General features: G+C 41.9%; 1 protein-coding gene across 3 annotated transcripts in view; it reads right to left on the bottom strand.

Annotated features, from left to right (window-relative positions):
- Positions 1-20,152, bottom strand: part of RNF10 (ring finger protein 10) — a 31,180-nt gene extending 11,028 nt beyond the window's left edge. For 2 of the 3 annotated variants that reach the window (XM_024741578.1, XM_024741581.1), the window contains exons 1-7: positions 19,540-19,734; positions 10,735-10,934; positions 5,654-5,853; positions 4,477-4,567; positions 3,272-3,456; positions 3,056-3,192; positions 230-390 (exon numbers count right to left, since the gene is read on the bottom strand). In XM_024741578.1, the coding sequence (XP_024597346.1) occupies positions 230-390; positions 3,056-3,192; positions 3,272-3,456; positions 4,477-4,567; positions 5,654-5,853; positions 10,735-10,934; positions 19,540-19,696 (1,131 nt within the window). In that variant the 5' untranslated portion in view covers positions 19,697-19,734. Of the gene's footprint in view, positions 1-229; positions 391-3,055; positions 3,193-3,271; positions 3,457-4,476; positions 4,568-5,653; positions 5,854-10,734; positions 10,935-19,539 lie in introns of all 3 variants that reach the window. The other variant, XM_024741579.1, reaches the window with a different exon arrangement.
- Positions 20,153-20,474: the final 322 nt, after the last annotated feature.

Below are 20,474 nucleotides of genomic sequence, written 5' to 3'. Positions count from 1 at the left end.
GAACACAGCTAATCTAGAAACTCAAGGGTCTCAGTTATAAGATCACCTTGACTTGTTCCTTTCAGCTCCAGAGAGCAGTTTAAAAATCCCTAGGTCAACCCCTTCCCCTCCTATCACCAAAGCCCAGAGCAAACCTACTTTTTTAGCCATTCCCCGCTTGTAATCTTAAATGTGGGGCTGAAGTAACTAATCCCCACCATCCCATCCCATTTCCAGTGCATCATCTCACCTTGAGCTCCTGGATAGCTGCCTCAATAAAGCAGGACTCGGGAGTGTGCTTCTCCTCTGCCAGCTGCTGCTCTAGTGCTGCTTTCTCTTCCTGAACCACCCGGTGCAGCACCTGCTCCTTCGAGGCCAGCAGCAATTTGGAGTACTGGCTGTGCTGTTCATCTACAAGAAAGCCAACAAGATGACAGAAACGCGGGACTTCCCTGGTGGCGCAGTGGTTAAGAATCCGCCTGCCAATGCAGGGGACACGGGTTCTATCCCTGCTCCAGAAAGATCCCACATTCCACAGAGCAACTAAGCCCTTGCGCCACAACTATTGAAGCCTGTACACTCTAGGGCCCCTGTGCAACAACTACTGAGCTCGAGTGCTGCAACTACTGAAGCCCGCAAGCCTAGAGGCCGTGCTCTGCAATGAGAAGCCACCGCAACGAGAAGCCCGCGCACCGCAACGAAGAGTAGCCCCCACTCGCTGCAACTAGAGAAAGCCCGCGCACAGCAACAAAGACCCAATGCAGCCAAAAAAAAAAAAAAGCTCACAGCTGTGTGACTAAATAGGAACTTTCATACACAGTTTTTTTCCTAAAGTGAAAACGGACTGATTTAGCATGTTTTCCTTAAAAAATTTTAGCAATGACCTTAATATAAGGTTTGTAACTCTGACCCCATAACACAAGAAAGCTATCCTAAAAACCAAAGATGTAGTCAAAAAATTAATGCTCTCAGAACTCCCTGGCGGTCCAGTGGTTAGGACTCCACACTTTCACTGCTGAGGGTCTGGGTTCAATCCCTGATTGGGGAACTAAGATCCCACAAGCAGTGAGTTGCAGCCAAAAAGAAACCAAAAAACTGAAAAAACAATGTTCATTAATTATAGCATTATCTTTAGTATTAGAAAAGCTGTAACCAACTAGTAAGTCCAATAAAGGAAGTTAATGATATGATGGTATATTCATTAAAGAGAATTCTGCAGACATTAAAAATGCTTTTCTAAGAAGGAGGAATTTAGTGACACGGAGAAATAGCCACATTACATGGGGAAAGAAAAGATGCCAAAGAAGAAAACAATCCCAATCTCACAAAAACATACACGCATAGAAGAAAACTGTACAATTAGCATTTGGGGGTTACCTCTGGATAAAAGGATCATGGATGATTTATTTCCTTTATTTGCCTCCCCCAGATTTTGTGGACTTTAAAATGTAATACACAGATCTATCTCATTTTTACCTTCTGTATCCTGTTCGACAGCATGATATACTCTAATGAAAGTTTCTTGTGGAACATTTAGGTTATTGTCAATTTCTATTACACTGTAACAAAAATATCCTTATACATGCTCCTTGGTACAAATGACTTCTTTATGATATTTAAGTATAAATGCCGAATCAAAGGTTGTGCATATTTTAAATACTACCAAATCCACCCCCCCACACACACACACACAAAAGGCTGTATCGATTTAAACCCCTACGAAGAACAAGAGTACCTAATTCCCCACCCCTGCCAAAACCCAGTACGGGCATACCTCAGAGATATGCCTGTTTGGTTCCACTGCAATAAAGTGAGCATCACAATCAAGTGGATCACAAATTTTTTGGTTTTCCAGTGCATATAAAAGTTTTGTTTACACTATTCTGTAGTCTATTAAGTGTGCAATAGCACTATGTCTAAACTATGTAGATATCTTAATTTAAAAAATACTTTATTGCTAAAAAATGCTAACCATCATCCGACAACAGCAGGGTTGCCACAAACCTCCAATCTGTTAAAAAAAAAAACAAAAAAAAAAACCTCTGTATCTGTGGAGCACAAAACGAGGTATGCCTGTATTTGCCTCATCGTGTGCGTGCATGAGAGTGACTATGACAAGCATTTTGATTTGCATAACTCTAGGCAAAGTTAAACCTCTGTGGATACTTGGAGTTATTCAGATATCTTTTTCCTGGAAATGCTTTGCCAGATGCTTAGCCTATTCTACTAGACTGTTCATCTAATTTATAGAACACCTGTATGTTCTGGACATTAATCTGTATTTTATATGTGTAAATCTTCCCCTAAGTTTATTTATCACCTGTTGACTCTGAGGAGTCTTGCTGGATTTTATTCTTATAAAATCAAATTCATCAATCTTTTTCTTTTATAGCATCTATGGTTTCAGCCTGGTTCAAAATTCCATCCAGGTAAAAAACCTGAGGATTTATAAAGATATTTTCCTGTATTTTCTTTTAAAAGCTTTGGATTTCGTTACATTTAATTCTTCAATCCATCAGAAATTGATTTTTATGAATAGTATGAGATAGAGATCTAATTTCATTTTTTCCATAAGAGTCAACTGTTTCAATACTGTTTATTGAAAAATCTCTTTTGCCCAGAAATTGAAATGCCACTTTAATTCAATGCTCATTTCCATGTGGAATACAGAGAATACAACCTCTTGCACTTCCCCCACTGTAAGCACTGCCCACACTCTAGATCCGAACTGCCTGGCCACCAGTCTGTCTCTTCTATTAGACACCGAGTTCCTTGATGACAGGTGCCAAGACTGGCTGACTGTGGAATCCCCAAAACCTGGGCACAGAGCCAGACACTATTCAACAAAGCTTTATATGTACTTTAATTTTTCATTTTACAACTGAACCAAATTGAAACCAAGAATGAAACCACTTTCTGCAAACTCCACCCCAACCTACTGGAACACTATGACTCATTTGGAAATGCTAGAAATGGCTTGCTGAAAGGCTAAATCTCTGACAGTAGAAAGATATATTCAAGGAACCTTAAAGGGTATACACCCACCATTATCTGCCCCCAAATTAACCGAACTTACCTCCAAGATGAATAGGATGTTCTACATTCATCCATTTGGATTTGGGCAAGGCCACCAACACCCCTTTCTCCCTCTTCATCAGCTGCATTGTAATGGTATCACCAACAACATATTGATGCGATTCTGTGGCAACAACACTGTAACATGGACATTTATATGTAGCAGGGCAAGGAGTTAGCAGACCGGGATCTAATCTAGTAAATATCTCCATCTTACCTCTTGAGATCCTTCTTATGCACAGAACTGTAACAGATGGGACATTTACTCCAGGTCTTCTCGCTCAATGAAAGATAGTGCAGGATGCATGCCCAGCAGAAGATGTGTCCACAACGGGTTATCTTGGCTGCAGTAGGTGGATACAGGCATATTGGGCAAGATGGCACTTCATGGCTACAAATGCGCTGAAACAAAATGCCACCACAAGTTAAACTACTTTCAGAAATGACTACGGATTATCAAAGTTAAAGTCTCTCCTCTTCCATCCCCATCCCTATACAACTCTAACAACACATCTTCACAAAACTGTTCAACAGTGCAGGTATATGTACAATAGCACTTCAAGCAAATCATAAAGGAAACAGTAATAATAGTTTAATATACTAAAACAGCTATACAACAGGTATTTTGGGGGTTCTACATCAAAGGGAAAAAATGACAAATCAATAATGATCCCACTTACAAAAAAAGATTTATATGTACGCATACATAAAGGCACAAAAAGGTTCTAGAAGTGATGTACCGGTAATTTCCAAAAGAGGAGTCAATGAGACTTCCACTTTATACTGTACGTCTCTACTTTTTTTTTTAAACCAATGCATATAAAACCTAAGTTTCATAGACCTTCTATGTCATTTTCAGATGATTTTATGAATTTTCACAGTAATGGGAGTCCAGGCTTTGGGTCCATCATTTTGAAACTACATCATATAACCTGGGAGTGACAAGGGGACACCCAGAGCCCAAAACAGAGAAGAGAAAACAAACACAGCAGTAGCTTGGACAGAAGTACAGCTGTGTAGCTCATTTCACCTATCACAAGGCCAAGGCCTAATCTGATACTGATTACTACAAATGGCTACCAATGAAGCAGTGTCCATGTAATGAGTCCATCCTGGGTCAGGAGGGTAACCAGAGTTCTCATATTCCTCTGATTACTTCTTCCCAGAAGAGAAGAGGTAGTAGACAGGACTGCTTTTGTCCTACAGATCAGAGCCCTCCAACACCCAGTCCTGCAGGCCAGAGCCAATTAGCACAAAATGAACTCCAGAAGAAACCAGGACTGATCTCTGGAAAATGTCTACACTAAGGCCAGGCACAAAGTGGGATCAGCAGTAAACCCAGACAAAAGCTGCTGTCACCACGGTCCCTTTCTTTAGTTCTCTCTCCCACTAACAGGTTATAAGCTTAGCTGAGCTACTCACCACTTGTTCCACAAAGTCCCAGTTGACTAAGGTATCAGGATCAGCAAAATGAACTGTGTAGTCTTGGTCTTCAGACACCACAAACTGGCAGCTAAAAATAGGGAGAGACAAGTAAAAGGCACTGTCAGAATCTACCAACAAGCCTTCAGCAGAAATTCATCATCTCTTTACTTAGAAATCAAATGCAGGCCATTAGTAGCCATGCTTTGTGAAGCACTAAACTAGGACTTCAGCCTCAGTTCCAAGTCCTGGCTCTGGAAGGAATCCAAAGACTCAGCGGGTAGGAGTCTACCATGAACTCTTGTTTCTTCTGCTTCCAGGCCCAGCCAAGCTGCCTGCAGGCCCTCCTCTGAACTAAAATTAAGCCAGACTGTGGCTCCATCAACCAGAAGGGAAGCCAGATCTCCTCCCTCACCCCCAGAAACCACTAGTCTTCAAGGCAGTAGAAAAAACTGTCCCCACTCAATCTTTTGAGTACTAGCTTTTTGGTTATTTTGGCCACGCCACACGGCTTAGGGGATTCTCAGTTCCCTGACCAGGGATCGAACCCAGACCACAGCAGTGAAAGCCTGGAATCCTAACCACTAGGCCACCGGGCAACTCCCACCAGTTTATATAAAGTACTAAATGGTTACTTCAGTCTAGATCCAAGGTCAAACCTTACATTATAACTAATGCCACACAAAAGGAAACAAAAGAGAATCAGTATTTGAGCAAATGTATGCCAAGCACTCCAACTTGGCACTCAATTCTCCTTTAAGTAATTTCTCCTCCTTTACAGAGGAAAAGCTGAATCTCAAAGTGGTTAGGTAAGTTACCCAAGGTCGAAGGCCAAAATAAGATTCCAATCTGGATTCAATTCCAAAGCAAACACTTTTACTACCTCATCATGATACTAAAGCATTATTTAATTTTAGCATTTATTTAAGCTAAATAAATTTATTATCTTCTTTTGAGCACCAAGAACATCCACTTGAAACACATCTGTGTTTTCAAAATAAAATGAGACAGAGAGAGACAGAGAGACAGAGAGACAGAGACAGAGACAGAGAGAATGAGAGAATGAGAATCAACTCTGTTTCCGCCTCTCTCCCACAGTAGTTTAAAAGAAGCCTCTTTGCAGCACAAATGCCCAAAGGCTCAACTTCACTTCCCTCTTAAGAGTAGCCATACTCACTTGGCTTGTAAAAACAATTCCTTGTTAAAAGGCTTATGCCCCCATTTGTTCCTTTTTCCCCAGCTGCCATGTCCACTGCCTTCAAAATGACCTGCCTGGCCACGGGGTTCAAAAGTGAAATTCAACAAGTGATTCAGGTTGATCTTCTTCGGACCAGAGAACTGGGCAGGGCTAAACTCTGCCCGCTGAGCCTCTGCTACCTAGAGAGAATGAGAATAAATCAGAGGATTTTAGATTAGGATGACACTTGCTAAATGACAGCAGAAACCTGCACAACCCCTCCTTCTACACGGCTTAAAATATTAACTAAATAAAACACAGGCTTATATTTAGTAAACAATTTTCCTAGGACGGGGTAATGCAAAAGTCTACCTAAGATCTAGATGGGAGTGGAAAAAGAGAAAAAGAGCCTCTAACATACAATTACTTATAAACTATTTAGTCTGCCCTAAGTGGCAATTAACCATTAAATGACAAAACCCAGCATGAACTCCTCTATCTTGAAGCACAAAGATTTACTTACTGGATTAATCTTTCCACAGTCCCATAAGACTCCTACACCTTCACTCTTGTTAGCTACTTGCTCTCTGGTTTGTTTCTGGTCAAAATGAATCTGTGGAACTATACTCTGGAGGCGGCCTGCAGGCAGCTACTAACTGCCATAGGCTTCAGGATCCTGCCAGAGACCTCCTGTCTAAGACACACACTGCTATTCATTGTTAATTAAAACTGACAGAATTAGAACATGTAGGCAGACTAGCTGTGTCCAGAAATAAATCCAATCAGCACATTCAGAAACAGCTTAGAAAGTGACAAGAAACCACGTATGAGAAATACCATTGCACACAGATGGAAGATTTACTGTGTGGAGCTTTTGTGGTCCTCCTAACGTTCCCAAATTGAAATTATACAGGTACCTGCTATAAGTCAGCTAGTCCATTTTCTAATCCCACTTTCCCATTTAATGTCATAGGCACTTGGCCCTGTCACTAAATACTAGTGAACAGTCACTTTTTTTTGGTAAGCCAGTTTTACTTTTACTTTTTTTTTAAGATTTTTTTTGATGTGGACCTTTTTTTTTTTTTAAGTCTTTATTGAATTTATTACAATATTCCTTCTTTTTTATGTTTTGGTTCTTTGGCTGTGAGGCATGTGGGATCTTAGCTCCCCAACCAGGGATCGAACCGCGCCTCCTGCATTGGAAGGCGAAGTCTTTAACCACTGGACCACCAGGGAAGTCCCTGAAGAGTCACTTTAAATAGCTATATACCATTATATTACGATAGGTATACTATAATGCCTTAGTGTAGGACAGATTGTTCATGGCTTTTCCAGCATTAACAAAATAATGCTATGATAAACACAGTTGACAGACCTTTGTGCACAAACATTTGAGCACCTACAATTATTTCTTCTGAATGTAGAGTAGGAATTACTGAGTCAAAGGAAATGCAAATTTAAGGCTTTTGCTGCTTGTTAGTAAAGTCAAATTTAGAGTTTAATAAGCAGCACTTGCATATACACGATAAAGAAATCTAAAGAGTACAAAAAAGCAGACTTCCCTGGCCGTCATGTGGTTGAGGCTCCGCGCTTCCACTGCAGGGGAGGCGGGTTCAATCCCTGGTCGATCGGGGAACTGGGATCCCGCATGCCTCGCGGTGAGGGCAAAAAGAGTACAAAAAGGGATACAGCCAAAGATACCTTCTATTCATTCCAGAGGCAACCAATATACCCTCAGATATTCTATGAATACGGAATCAGAGTATATGATCTTTATGATTAAATACAGTGGCATATCACAGAGTTAGGCAATCTCCTTTTATCTTAACAGATCTTGGGAGACACCTCCCCCTCACTGTTTATGTAACTCACCAGAGGAAGCCCAAGACTTCCAGGTCATCCCTTATCTCTCACCCCCTAGACTCTCATCTCCATACGGCTCTGCCTCCCCTAATCAGTCTTCCACTCTAATGCCCCAAACTCAGATAAGAGCTCATGTTCACTCAACAAAATCTCCCACATTCTCAACCTTCTACCTTCATCTTTTTACCACTAACGGCCCACTGTCTCTAATACTGCCTATCATAATTCCTGATTACACTTCCAACACGTTCACCTCTCAGTTCCTTGACTTCCTCTCCTCCAATCAGCTTGCCCTCCACTCTACCTCTGCCACCCACTGCCATGGGCATACCATCTAGAGCTGTGCTGTCATAACAAAGCAGCCACTACTATCCAGATATGATGGCTACTGAGCACTTGAAATGTGGCCAGTACCACATCATGAAATAGCATTTTAGCTATATTGGATTAAATATATTAACATTAATTTCGTCGTTTTTACTTGTTTACTGTGGCAACTAGAAAACTTTAAGTTACATATTTGGCTTGCCATTTCTATCTTAGCATTTCTACTGGATGGCACTGCTCTACAGTCTAGACCACAGTGGGAATAACTGCACCTCTTCCACCATCTTAATTTTGAGCACCCTACCAGCAACTCACTCCTTTCTCAGCTTGTTTCCGTTAGTTCTGATTCTAACAACTTTTCACCTCCACTGGGATCTCCAGTGATCCAACACCCTCCCCCCAAATTTTCTTTCCTTATTTGGCTCTGATCCTATTCCATTGCCCTCTTCTCTTTATCAGCTGTACTCACCGGGCAAAACTTTCCCAATTAATCCACAGCATCAGAGCAAGTAAACATGGCTAAAGAACACAACCACACCATACCAATCAGCCTCACTAAAGTAGACCTTTCTGCGGCCCAGCGGTCATACTGCAATCCTATTACGCTTCTGTGCTCCACAGATTCCCCCAGACACCCAGACAAATCCTCCAGTCCTCTGGTTTCCAAACCTCCTCTCTTGGCTCACCTTTTACACTTCACTGAGACAGTAAGAACAATCAGAAAAGAACTCCAACGTGGTCCTAGTCTGCCTTCCTCTTGTTACTGTGGATGAACTGGCGAAGCTCCTAAGCCAACTCCTCCACCTGTGCGCTAGACCCCAACTCCTCAGGAACTCAAGGACACTTCTAGTAATTCTCTCTCTCCTCTGCATCACATTTTCCCTCTTACCAGAACAATCCCATTAGCAGAAATATGCTGCATTTCTCTAAGCTTAAAATCTCTCTTGACCTCACATTCCCCTCAAGCTACTGCCTCACCTCTCTGGTCCCCTGTAAGAGCAAAACCACTAGAAAATAACTATCTAAACTTGCTGTTTCTTCTTCATATCCTCTCTAAAGCTATGCCAATCAGGTTTTTGTCCTCACCACTCCACCAAAGCAGCACAAGGCCAAAAACCTAAACTACCTTCCCATTTCCAAATCTAATGGTCAACTTTCCATCCGAATCTTCTTACCCAGCCTAGCAGGAGCACAGGACAAAACAAGCCATTTCTCCAAATGGCTTTCAGTTCTCTTCCTCCCTTTTTGCTGGTTCCTTATCATCCTGACTCCAGGCTCAGTCCTTGAATCTATTCCCTTTTCGCAACACTCACTTCTTAATGATCCCACTTACTTCCATAGTTGCAAACACCAAGTGTACATGGACAGCTCTCTAGCCAGGGTCTCCTCCTTGAACTCGACTCAGTTAACAGCCTATCTATACTCAGAGATCCAACAGGCATCTCAACGCAAATATAACACTTCCAAATGACATTCTTTATCTAATCTAAACATCCCCCTTCCCTCCCCATCCCAAAACCCTGTACTCCTCTTGAACTTGCCCCCATTTCAGCAAACAGTACCTGAATTGGGCCCCTACCAAAAACACTAGTCATTTATTTCTCTGCTCAAACCCCACATCTAATCTATTTAAAAATCCTGCTGGCTCTTCCTGCAACTATCTCCCCAAATATGATCCCCTGTTTCAATCACTCTCACCAGGAATACCTTAATAAGCTCCTAACTAGTCCCCATGCTTCCACTCTCCCCTTTACAATTCCAAGTCAGATTACCTTACTTCTCTTCTTAAGCCCCCCAATAGCTTCCCATCTCTCTGAACAAAAGCCAAAGTCCTTCAAGGGCCCATGTGATCTGATCCCTCTGTCTTACTCTTTGGCTTCATTTCCTGCTTCTCCACGCATGGTAGCCTATTTGCTTTACCTCAAACACACGAAAAACATTACCATCTCTGGTCCCTTGTACTTGTAAATTCACTCTTGCTAACACACCCTTCCTCAAATTCTACTGTGTGCTCCCTTGCTTCATTCAGGACTCAGAGAGTCCTCAGAGAAGTTTTCCTTAGCCACCTCCTAAAACTACTCTTTGTTACTCTCTATCCCTTTACCGCTTTAAGTCTACTTTTTTTTAAATTTAATAATTGTATTTATTACATAACGATTTATTGTCTCCCCAAACTAGATTATAAGCTCTACCCAATGTTGTGTTCCAAACTCTAAATGATATTTAGTGCATAGTAGGTGAGGAATAAATTTCTGGTGAGTGAATGAATTCTTCCATTAGTGCATCCATTAAATCTTGTTGTATACTAGTTACATAGTAGGCAACATTCAAACAGCAGGATAATATATTTAACCAATAATGTATTTAACTCTGATAGCATTTAGTTTGTTTCCTAAATTGTGCAACTACAAACAATGTTGCAATGACCTCCCTTGTACATGAGTCTTTATGCACTTACTAAGAAACTCCTAAAATCAGAGTACCTGGGACTAAGAATATATAGCATTTTACATTTTTCTAGATACTATTGGGCAAATTAATGTCATTAATTAATGCCATTTTATTACCTAAATATTCCAAAGTGTACCTATAAATCAAGAGTGATAATAAAAGGATGACACAAAATTTTTTTAAAGGATGATACAAATTACGGTACCCAAAATTTGCTATAATTTCTCACAATCCATAATTACAATGTCTTCCAAGAAAATGTTCATAACCTTCAAGGGAAGAAAGGAGAAGTTCCAAACCTAGTTAATCCTCAACTACTCAAGTAATTCAGAAAGGGGGGGACCTCTTGCTCCCACCCCTTCCCAACCACTAATAAACTGGGGATGGGGGGATCAGACCTCATGCTTATGTTCTGGAAAGGACTTTCTAAAATTCCATACCTCATCTCGTCTTCCACCATTGAAAGAAGAGCTAAAGAGTTTGTTGCTGCTGCCGCCGCCCCTTTGAGGAGGCATCTTATTAAAAGTTTTGCTTTTCTGTGAATTGGAGCGACGGGACTGGTTGATAAAATTTTCATTTTTGGGGTAGGAAGGTTCACGTTTGCGATTATAACGCTTGGATCCACTTGAGTTCTTTCCATCTGAAAGCAAGAAATGTGAAAAAATTAGTTAAGAAATGATACATATACTTGATGAATTGCTCTCCACCTCCCAACAAAATTGTGTTTAAACAAAAGTAAGTGGGCCCTTCCATGACCTCCAAGAAATCTGGGTTGGGCCAGAGCATCAGTGCTTTCGACAAGACATTACACAGTAAGGTGAAAAAAAAAATTTTTTTTTGGAATGAAGCCTAAAGGGTCCCTCCCTCAGGAGAGACACAATATAGATCAAACCACATAGACTCTCAGTTCACAATGTCTTTCTTTATAACAGAGCTTAATCACTGCTCTTGTATTGATACAAGTCCATTCAGACAGAGTGACAGAAAAAGAACAGTCTATCTATATTAAGGAAAAGTACTTTATCTGGAGGCAGGACAGAAGGCATTCTTCTTAAATTACTACAACACAGCTAGACCCTATACCGCAATGGTGTGGCCTAGGTCTCAGCAGATATACAGAAGGCACAAAAGCAAAACAATATTTACATTCGTTTTAGAGGTCAAACTGAGAAGCTATTAAATTGACAAAACAAAAGAAGTTGGACTCTAAGAGTATATCAGCGTGAAGTTATACCCTTTTAAAAACTGTTTCTTGCTTTTTTTCTCCAATTACAAGAACATAAGTTCAATTTTGGAAACCAGAAGAATAAATTCGCCAGTGCCCAACCTATGAAGTGTTTAATTTCCTTTTATTCTCCATTTTATACACTCATCACACATCTTCCACAGAATGACAGGCATATAAGATATATTGTCTTCCACCTATTACTCCATGAGCATTTGCATGCACCCCTAGTCTTCAAAAACATGATTAATGGCCACACTGTTGTCTACCATATGCTTACGGTGTAACATAACCAATTTGTTGTACATTTAGGTGGCTTCTGACTTTTTGTTTATTTAATATAATAGTATTGGGAGCCTCTTTATACAGAGGCCTGTGTGTATAATTATGTCAAGTTCTCAAAGTAGAATTAGCAGATTAAGTATGATCATAAAGTCTTTTACACATCCTCAAGTTGCTTTCCAGAACCATACCAATTTATTTATATTCTAACAACAGTATAAGACAGAACATCTAGTTTACTACATTCTTTATAATACTGAGTTGAATAAACTTTGTTAAATTGAAGGGCCAAAATAATTTGTTTCAAATTTGAATTTCTCTGATGACTAGCAACAAACATTTTTTCAGTCTGTTAACCATTTGTATTTTGTGTAAAGAGCTCGTTTGTATTCTTTGCCCCACTTTTTCTACTGCAGAGCTGAACTGCATAGATTATTTTGTCCAAATTGAACGAAGAACCCTGACCAGACACATTTTTTTTTTTTTTTTTTTTTTGCGGTATGTGGGCCTCTCACTGCTGTGGCCTCTCCCATTGCGGAGCACAGACTCCAGACGCGCAGGCTCAGCGTCCATGGCTCACGGGCCCAGCCGCTCCATGGCATGTGGGATCTTCCCGGACCGGGGCACAAGCCCGTGTCCCCTGCATCAGCAGGCAGACTCTCAACCACTGTGCCACCAGGGAAGCCCCCAGACACATTTAATATGTGCCAAAGTTTACCAGCTTTAAAAAAAAGCAGGGGAGAGGAGGCAAAATAAAACCTATCTGAGAACCTGAGACCCATACCAAGTAAATAACGGTGAAAGGTCCCCAAATTAGTCTTCAGACAAAAAAAGACTAATCTTTCTTGTCCCTTCACTCACTCCACCTTGCCTTATTTCAACACAGAAATCTGACCAAATCAAGTCTGTACCCTACTTTAATGGCTTTAAAAGCAAAAACAGAGAAAACAGAAGTTGGGGGACTTTTAATGAAGAAATCCATTAGGCTTACCCTCAAACTTTAAAGGGGTGGTAGTTTATAAAGTCAAGAAGACTCCAGGGCTTCCCTGGTGGCGCAGTGGTTGGGAGTCCGCCTGCCGATGCAGGGGGCATGGGTTCGTGCCCCAGTCCGGGAAGATCCCACATGCTGCAGAGCGGCTGGGCCCATGAGCCATGGCCTCTGACCCTGCGCGTCCGGAGCCTGTGCTCTGCAATGGGAGAGGCCCCAACCGTGAGAGGCCCGCGTACCGCAAAAAAAGAAGACTCCAGCATGAGCCTCAGAAACTACAACCCCCCCACACCTGCCAAAATATAGCTTAATCCTATTTATGTTAAAAATATATAATTAATAAAAACATGTCTGGAAAGGCAACAGAGCAGGCTGTTAATGACATTTACCTTTGGGAAATGAAGCTATTCACATTGGCCTAAAACAGTGGTTCTCAATCCTACAGTTTGTAGGAATCACCCAGATGAGCTTTTAAGGGATTCTTGTGCTCAGGCCTCACCCTCTAAAATTCTGACCTAAGTAAACAGAATTACTGTTCTGTATACTAATAATCTGGATAATTAAAAAACTGTAAGTACCTACAAGAAATTATTTCTAGACAAGGTGACCAGCTTCTTTTACAGCAGACAAAAATAAATTCAAGGTGAAGCATATCCTCAGGGAAAAGGAAACATCAGCTGATGAACCAGAGTCCAAATTTTCGAAGCAACCACTTCACACTCAGTTTGCCAGCAACATGGGATAAATGAGAGGTATGCCATCCTCTCCAAACCTGACCAGTCATGTGAGATGGCAGCACTGTCAACAGAACAGATGGTCAAAGAAACACTGCCAGGCTAGGGTTCACTCCTACCAGTCACCTTTCAATCCCAGTTAGGGAAAGTGACCAGAGCTTAAAAGTTAGAATTTAAGAACTAGACTTTTACCTACTACTTCAGTTCGCAACAGTTACTGTCAAACATGGCATCAGTGGTAACAATTAGAAAATGAAGCTTCAGATCTCAAATTCTGCCTTGCTCTCAACCCATGGAATTAGTTTATAGTAAGATTTCAAATTAACAGAAAATTCAGAGGGATACAGAACCCCAGCTAACTTTACCATGAAAAGAAATGAGGTTTTAAGAGGATAGGCATATGCAGAAAACATATGTTCCCCAAACCTTATTATCCAAGACTATTTCAGATGATCCTGCATTTGACCCTGTTGTTTTCAAGACCTAATAGATTTAGACGGCACAGATTTAGGGAAAGCCAGATTCTACACTTCAAGGGCTCAAAAAAAAAGGTAACCTGGCACTCAGGAGGAGAGCTGTTTTCATTTCTTCACTTATTACCACACTGGCAAGGAAACGGTTTCATAATGCTTACAGAACTGCTGACAGTGAACTGCTCACTTCTAAAACATTACAACTGACCACATAAGGATTCAAGATTTTAGTTGCTAAAATCCACTCCCTCATCTTGTCTTTCACTTACCTACAGGCATGAAGTCAGACATCTAAAGTGAGAGGCTGGCTCTTATCTCTAGACCCAGGCAGCTAAAGATTGAAGGTAGTTAGGCCTGGGACCCAGAGATAAAACTCAGGAGTGCTATTTCTGAGGCAACTTGCCAGAATATACATGTGAATAAGTTGGGGGATGAATCTGTCCTCCTTTCTCTAATAGGAAATAGCAATGAGGTGATCTGCTTTAGATTTTGGAAAACAGACAAAAAAGTCAAACTAAGTTCCTAGGACACACATATTCTCTGTTGAAAGTTTTAAATTTCAAAGTGGTTGTTCACAATCCTGGCTGCACAAGAGAATCATTTGCAGAGACTTTTAAAACTATGTATGTCAGGGCCCAAACCAGACCTGAAGAATCAGAAAGAATTGCTAGGGAAGAGCCCCACACATCCTTATTTTAAAAAAAAAAAAAAAAAAAAAAAGGTCCTTAGGAGATTCTAATGCACACCCAGAGCTGAGAACTGCCAAAAACTATCAAGACACATTCCAAAATGGACCATTAGTTAAATGGCTCAAATCCAGAACACAGGAGACTTGAAAACTTAATCCACTGTGTCTCAGCTGTCCCACATTTCCCTAAGAGAAAGGTCTCCACCAAGTAACAGTAAACATATTTCAGTCTCTTCTCCCAATTACCAAATAACAGGCCATAAATTTTTCAGTTAAAAAATTTGGCATCATCAACATTTCTAGCTGTAGTTGTAACAGGTGGGACAGTCTAGAGATCAGAATACCAGCCAGGAAGTTTCTGCTGCTGATTCATGCCATGTCACAAGCAAGTTGCTTACCCATCGTCCAAAGCGGTTGACAAGCACCTCTGGAGGGGCAACATATGGCCTTACTACAGAATCAACTGATAACTGAGTCCAGCTGAAATTATTAATTCTGAATGAAAGGAAGAGAGAGGGGGTATCAGGAATGACACATGTGCCAATAAGTTACTTGCTTGTTAAGTGAATTTATATAAAGTGTACTTAGTAATATTGCCTGGGACTTCTTAGGAATTTACTTGGACAATTACTCTAACTCCTGGTTTTCTTGTCTGTAAAATAGGGCTAATCCTCTCCCCTCCCTCCTCATAGAGTCATGAGGACTAAGAGAAATGCCTACCCTGGTGGCTGGCACATAGTTGCTGTTATTTGAAAGCCTATTATTAATAAATCTAAAATTCCTATCAAGAGCACCTATTAGACTTTCAAAAAGCCATAGAAACCAAGGACTCAAGCCAACCAGCCTGGAAATTCTTTTAACTTCCCTAAATGGTGTTTATTGAAGGCTTTAAGTCACCTTAATTTTCAAAGCCATCAAAACCTCCAGGTCCATTTACAGCTCAGAGGCTTTCTTCAGAGCAGATTACCCCTAGTAACCTGGCTTCTGGTACCGGAATATAAGAGGAAGAGTGTCAGGACAGTGCTTCATACCACCAACCTCAAAATAACTGCTTCATAATACCTGACCTTCCTTTAACCTCCATGGCAGTACCATCCCCCACCCAGAAGGATGGGGCAAGAGACTGGTTCTGGGCCAGGGTCCATTGTTTGCCCCAAAACAGCCAGGTCTCTCTCTTGCCTCTTTTTACTTTCTTTGCTCTTTTTTTTTTTAAATTAGTTTACTGTTTGTTTTTTTACATATTTATTTTTATTTATTTATTGGCTGTGTTGCGTCTTTGTTGCTGTGCGCAGGCTTTCTCTAGTTGCAGTGGCTTCTCTTGTTGTGGAGCATGGGCTCTAGGCACGTGGGCTTCAGCAGTTGCAGCATGTGGGCTCAGTAGTTGTAGCTCGCAGGCTCTAGAACGCAGGCTCAGGTGCTGTTGCACATGGGCTTAGCTGCTCCACGGCATGTGGGATCTTCCCGGACCAGGGATGGAACCCATGTCCCCTGCACTGGCAGGAGGATTCTTAACCACTGTGCCACCACGGAAGTCCCTCTTTGCTCTTTCTAAACAACTTTCCCCAAACTCTAAACCACCTCTCTCCTCTGGGCTACATTCCTGGGATATTTACTGTTGAACGTTCTTAGAACTACATCTTAGCCCTACTGGAACAAAACTGTAGGAATAGATCCAAGAAAAGGAATATTATGCAAATGTTTGAAGCAATTAGCCAAGGCAAAGAAACTGTGGTATGCCAATCTGGCCAGAAAGATCAAGTAAATCCTGTTAGCCAAATGTACTTATTTCCTGTGTGCATGAAGGGCAAACTTAAGCCAGTCGCAGGAACAAAGACTCAAGTATATTTATCATGTAACTAGGAAGCAAATGACCATTTATTACACACATGGTTTACAGAATTAGAAACCAAAGGTTTTTTTCTCATGTGAGGTGGGAAAAGGAGAGTGGAAAAGGGAATTAAATATTTAAAAACTGAAAAACTCTTGTTCTTGTTACTTTAACAAAAGAAAGACAAGTTGTAAGTCATGTCTTTTCACCTCACCTTTCCTGTTCTTCCTTCAACTCAGTACCATGAAACTCAAGAGGTCCCTTCAACAATTTCCAGGTGAATCAAGTACATCAAGTGTTGAGTCAGCTTCTGAAATCCTACTGAAATCTTTTTACGGAATTATGCAAAATTTCAATCTACTCTTTTGTTAGAGCAGCCATCTAGAAGTAGAAGTCACTGTGTAAGAGGTCCTGAACAATATCTGCTATGGTAGCATTAGTCTTAGTTGTAATGTTCTTAAGGCAGTATATGCTACCTTTCAGCTCAACCTTAGCCAATATCTAGTTTCCTAAGCCATTTTTAATCTCTATTTACTGTCTCTGAATTTGTTCCTAAATGCAAACAGGTGATTATGGTTGATGACGAACTCTTTAGCTACAGGGCTATCCTTCCTTTTTGCTAAGGGAATATACATAGCAGTAGCCAGAAAAGTAGGCAATAGCAATGGCAAATATATTCAAGCTCTCTTACACATTAAACAAAAACTAATGCTACCAGAGGGCACACCTGTGTATTTCATAAAGCCCAGCAAAAAAGTCCTTTCCATGAGTTTTTACTTCCTTCCTCAGAAGCTTACAATTGATAAGGTGAATAGTGTTTTAGAAGTATTTTATGGGGTTTTTTTTTGGGGGGGAGGGGAACTTCCCTGGCAGTCCAGTGGTTAAGACTCCATGCTTCCACTGCAGAGGGCACGGGTTCCATCCCTGGTTGGGGAACTAAGGAACCCACATGCCCCATGGCAGCAGCGGCCAAAAATAAAAGAGTATTTTATGGGTTTCTTTTTTTCTTTCTTTTTTCTGCCATGCCGCATGGCATGCAGGATCTTAGTTCCCCAACCAGGGATGGAACCCGTGCCCCCTGCAGTGGAAGCGTGGAGTCTTAACCACTGGACCATCAGGGAAGTCCCTTTATGTAGCTGCTTAAAAAAAAAAAAAAATTCACTTCGGTCAGAATGAACCCAGCAATTAATACTTACTCTATACAAGTCTGACTGAAATGTTAACACTGACAAATATTTGCTTTGGTCAAACCACAATAGAATTCTGTATCATCCTGTTGGGTAATGAGAGTTAGTTCCACTAATCAACATATTCAAAGTCAGGACAATACAAGTAAAATGCCTTACATACCTCAGTTTTGTTGCTGTATTATTTTGTTTGAGTTGGGGCAAACTTTCACCTACTGCTTCACTAAATAATAAATCAACTTAAGGCATTTACTGCAACTGATTCATGACTGTAAGTTAGAGGCTTAAACAGGAGCCCCAGAAAAATTAGTTGAGAATTAAGATAGCTGGAGAACCAGAATCTTTAACATCTAGGAATAGACTGCAAAAGTTATTTATCAGCTGTACTGAAAAATATGCAGACTGTTCTAAACTAGTTCCAACACTGGCCAAGAGGACTGACAAACCTCTATCTCTAGGGGAGATCTCCGATAAACCTACACATGTGCAAAACCCCAAAATTAGTCTACATAATACTGCCTGACGTGGCCTGAGAGTCTACACTTATCCCTGCTTAGATATTTAAAGCATTCATTCTTATCAAGACAACTGGTCTCCACCTGAGTTCCAAAAGCAAGCTCTAGAAGACCCTGACGTACCAGGTAAACAAGTTTGCTATATCGAGCAGAAAAACTCTGAACTCAACTCAGCCTTACAGTTGTTTTTCTGGTTTTTAAGTCAGCCTTGCAGTTTTCTTAATCTTGAAAGTTTTAAACAACTGGAACTCCACATCTGGGGACTCCAAATGTTCCCCTCTCTGCCACACATCCCCACTATTCCCACTGAAAACATTTCCTCTTACTGCTAATTTAATCAAAATACAAAAGAGCAGAGCTTTGAAGTAAGATGAAGACATTCAACTCCAGACCTCCGGGCTTCTCACCTTTTTCCTTCTTTAGATGTGAACAATTCCACCCTGCTGGACAGGTGACTGGAGTATTGAAAAAAGAGGTAAAAGCCTAGCCCAGTACCTGGCACATAGTAAGGCCTCAATAAATGGCAGCTATTATCATCATGATGGTCATATTTAATATTGAGAGGCATGACTACAGAAATGACAAAATCTTCCCCATAAGATGACACCATCCTAGTCTAACAAGGAAACAGACATGTTGTGCATTTGGTGCATTACAGGTGTCAGGTACTCTCCTAAGCATTAGTTCATTTGTTTCCTAAGTTAATTTATTTTCTCCACCTTTACAGATAAGGAAACTGAGACACTCGCTCAAGGTCTGGCAAACCTAAAAAGACTGAATCCAGAGACTGTTCTCTTAACCACTACTCCACACTAAACAAAGCCATTCAAAGATGAGTCCTCTTCATCTGGGGACTTCTGGGACCAGGTTATTCAACATGAGATTTGAGTTTAACAAATCTCTGGGCCCCACCCTCCCGTTTAAACTTGAACACTACCCAATTCTAATTCAACATTAAGAGTAAATGAACTTAGTGGTTTTAGGAGCATACGCTGGTGCATCAGACAAACCAGGTCTTCAGGCCTACTACATATACTAGCTGGTGACCTCACCTTTTCTGAGTCTCAATTTCCTCATCCGCAAAATGGGGATAAGAATAGCATCTACTTCACCGAGCAATTTCGAGCTTTAATGCAAAGATGTACTAAAACCACGCAGTACAGTTCTCATTAAGTGTTAACTAGAAGTAATGGAAGCCATGGAAAAGAGAAAGATATGAATAGTAGAAAGCGGAGCTTGTCCCTGGGTGACCCAGCTGGCACACGAGAGAGGATCCTCCCCAGCATTAGGAGCAGTCGCCCCCCGCCACAGGAGCCCGCTCTTACCGCTCTTGGGTTTAGACTCGCCGGCCGGCCCTGCAGAGGCGGAGCGGGTGGGCTGTTGCCCTTTGCTGCTGCCCGAAGAGGCGGAGGAGCTGCTGGAGCCGCTGTTCTTGTCCATGTCGGAGGCGGTGGCGGCGGCGCTGGGGGAGCTCTGCAGCATCAAAGGGGGCCTTGGCGGCGGCGGCGGCAGTCGGAGCGGAGCGGGCGCGGCGGAGACCCAGGCTCATGGCGTTCGGGGCCGGCGGGGGTCGGCGGCGGCAGCGGTTCTCGGCCTTCATGGCGACATTTTCCCCTGTTTCCTTCCTCGGCTTCTCAAACTGGAAGGAGAAGCGGCGGGCGGGGCTCTTGAGCCCAGCGGCGGCGGTGACCGAGAAGGAGGAGGAGGCCGGGGCTCGGAGGTCCGGGCCGGGCCTGGCGGGGCCGAGGCTGCGGGGAAAGGGCAGGCGAGGGAGGGTGCGCGAGCCCCGCCGGCCGGCCGGACACGCTCTCCCGCCGCGGGGCAAGGGAGAGGGCTTGCTGTCTTGGTGTCGGGGACAAGTGTCTCCGACACAGAGACCGACACTCGCCTCTGGGCCGAGGCCGAGCTGCTCCGGGAATGGCGACGAGTCGCCAAACAGCATCTCGAAGATCCCGGATGAACTATATATAGAGGAGATGTGAGTGTGAAGCACGCTGGGAAATGTAGTTTTCTGTCTACATCCGGGTCCAATAGGTTTTTGTTTGTTTTTTGGTTTTTTTCCTTTGTTTTCCTCCTCAATGTGTGACAGATCTTACAGGATGATGGGACTTGCAGTACAGGTTTTGGTCTTAGTACACTAATAATAATATATACCACTCATAATGCATCCAAACGTTGGAATACCTGTGGAATTCCTTTATTGACTCATTGTAAGTTATAGTTCTTATTCTAGTATTAATATCAATTTATTTATGGCTCT

The sequence above is a fragment of the Neophocaena asiaeorientalis genome, unplaced genomic scaffold (assembly GCF_003031525.2).
Source record: "Neophocaena asiaeorientalis asiaeorientalis breed wild unplaced genomic scaffold, Neophocaena_asiaeorientalis_V1.1 scaffold648, whole genome shotgun sequence".
NCBI classification, from domain to species: Eukaryota; Metazoa; Chordata; class Mammalia; order Artiodactyla; family Phocoenidae; genus Neophocaena; species Neophocaena asiaeorientalis.
This window is presented reverse-complemented; position numbering and strand designations above follow the sequence as displayed.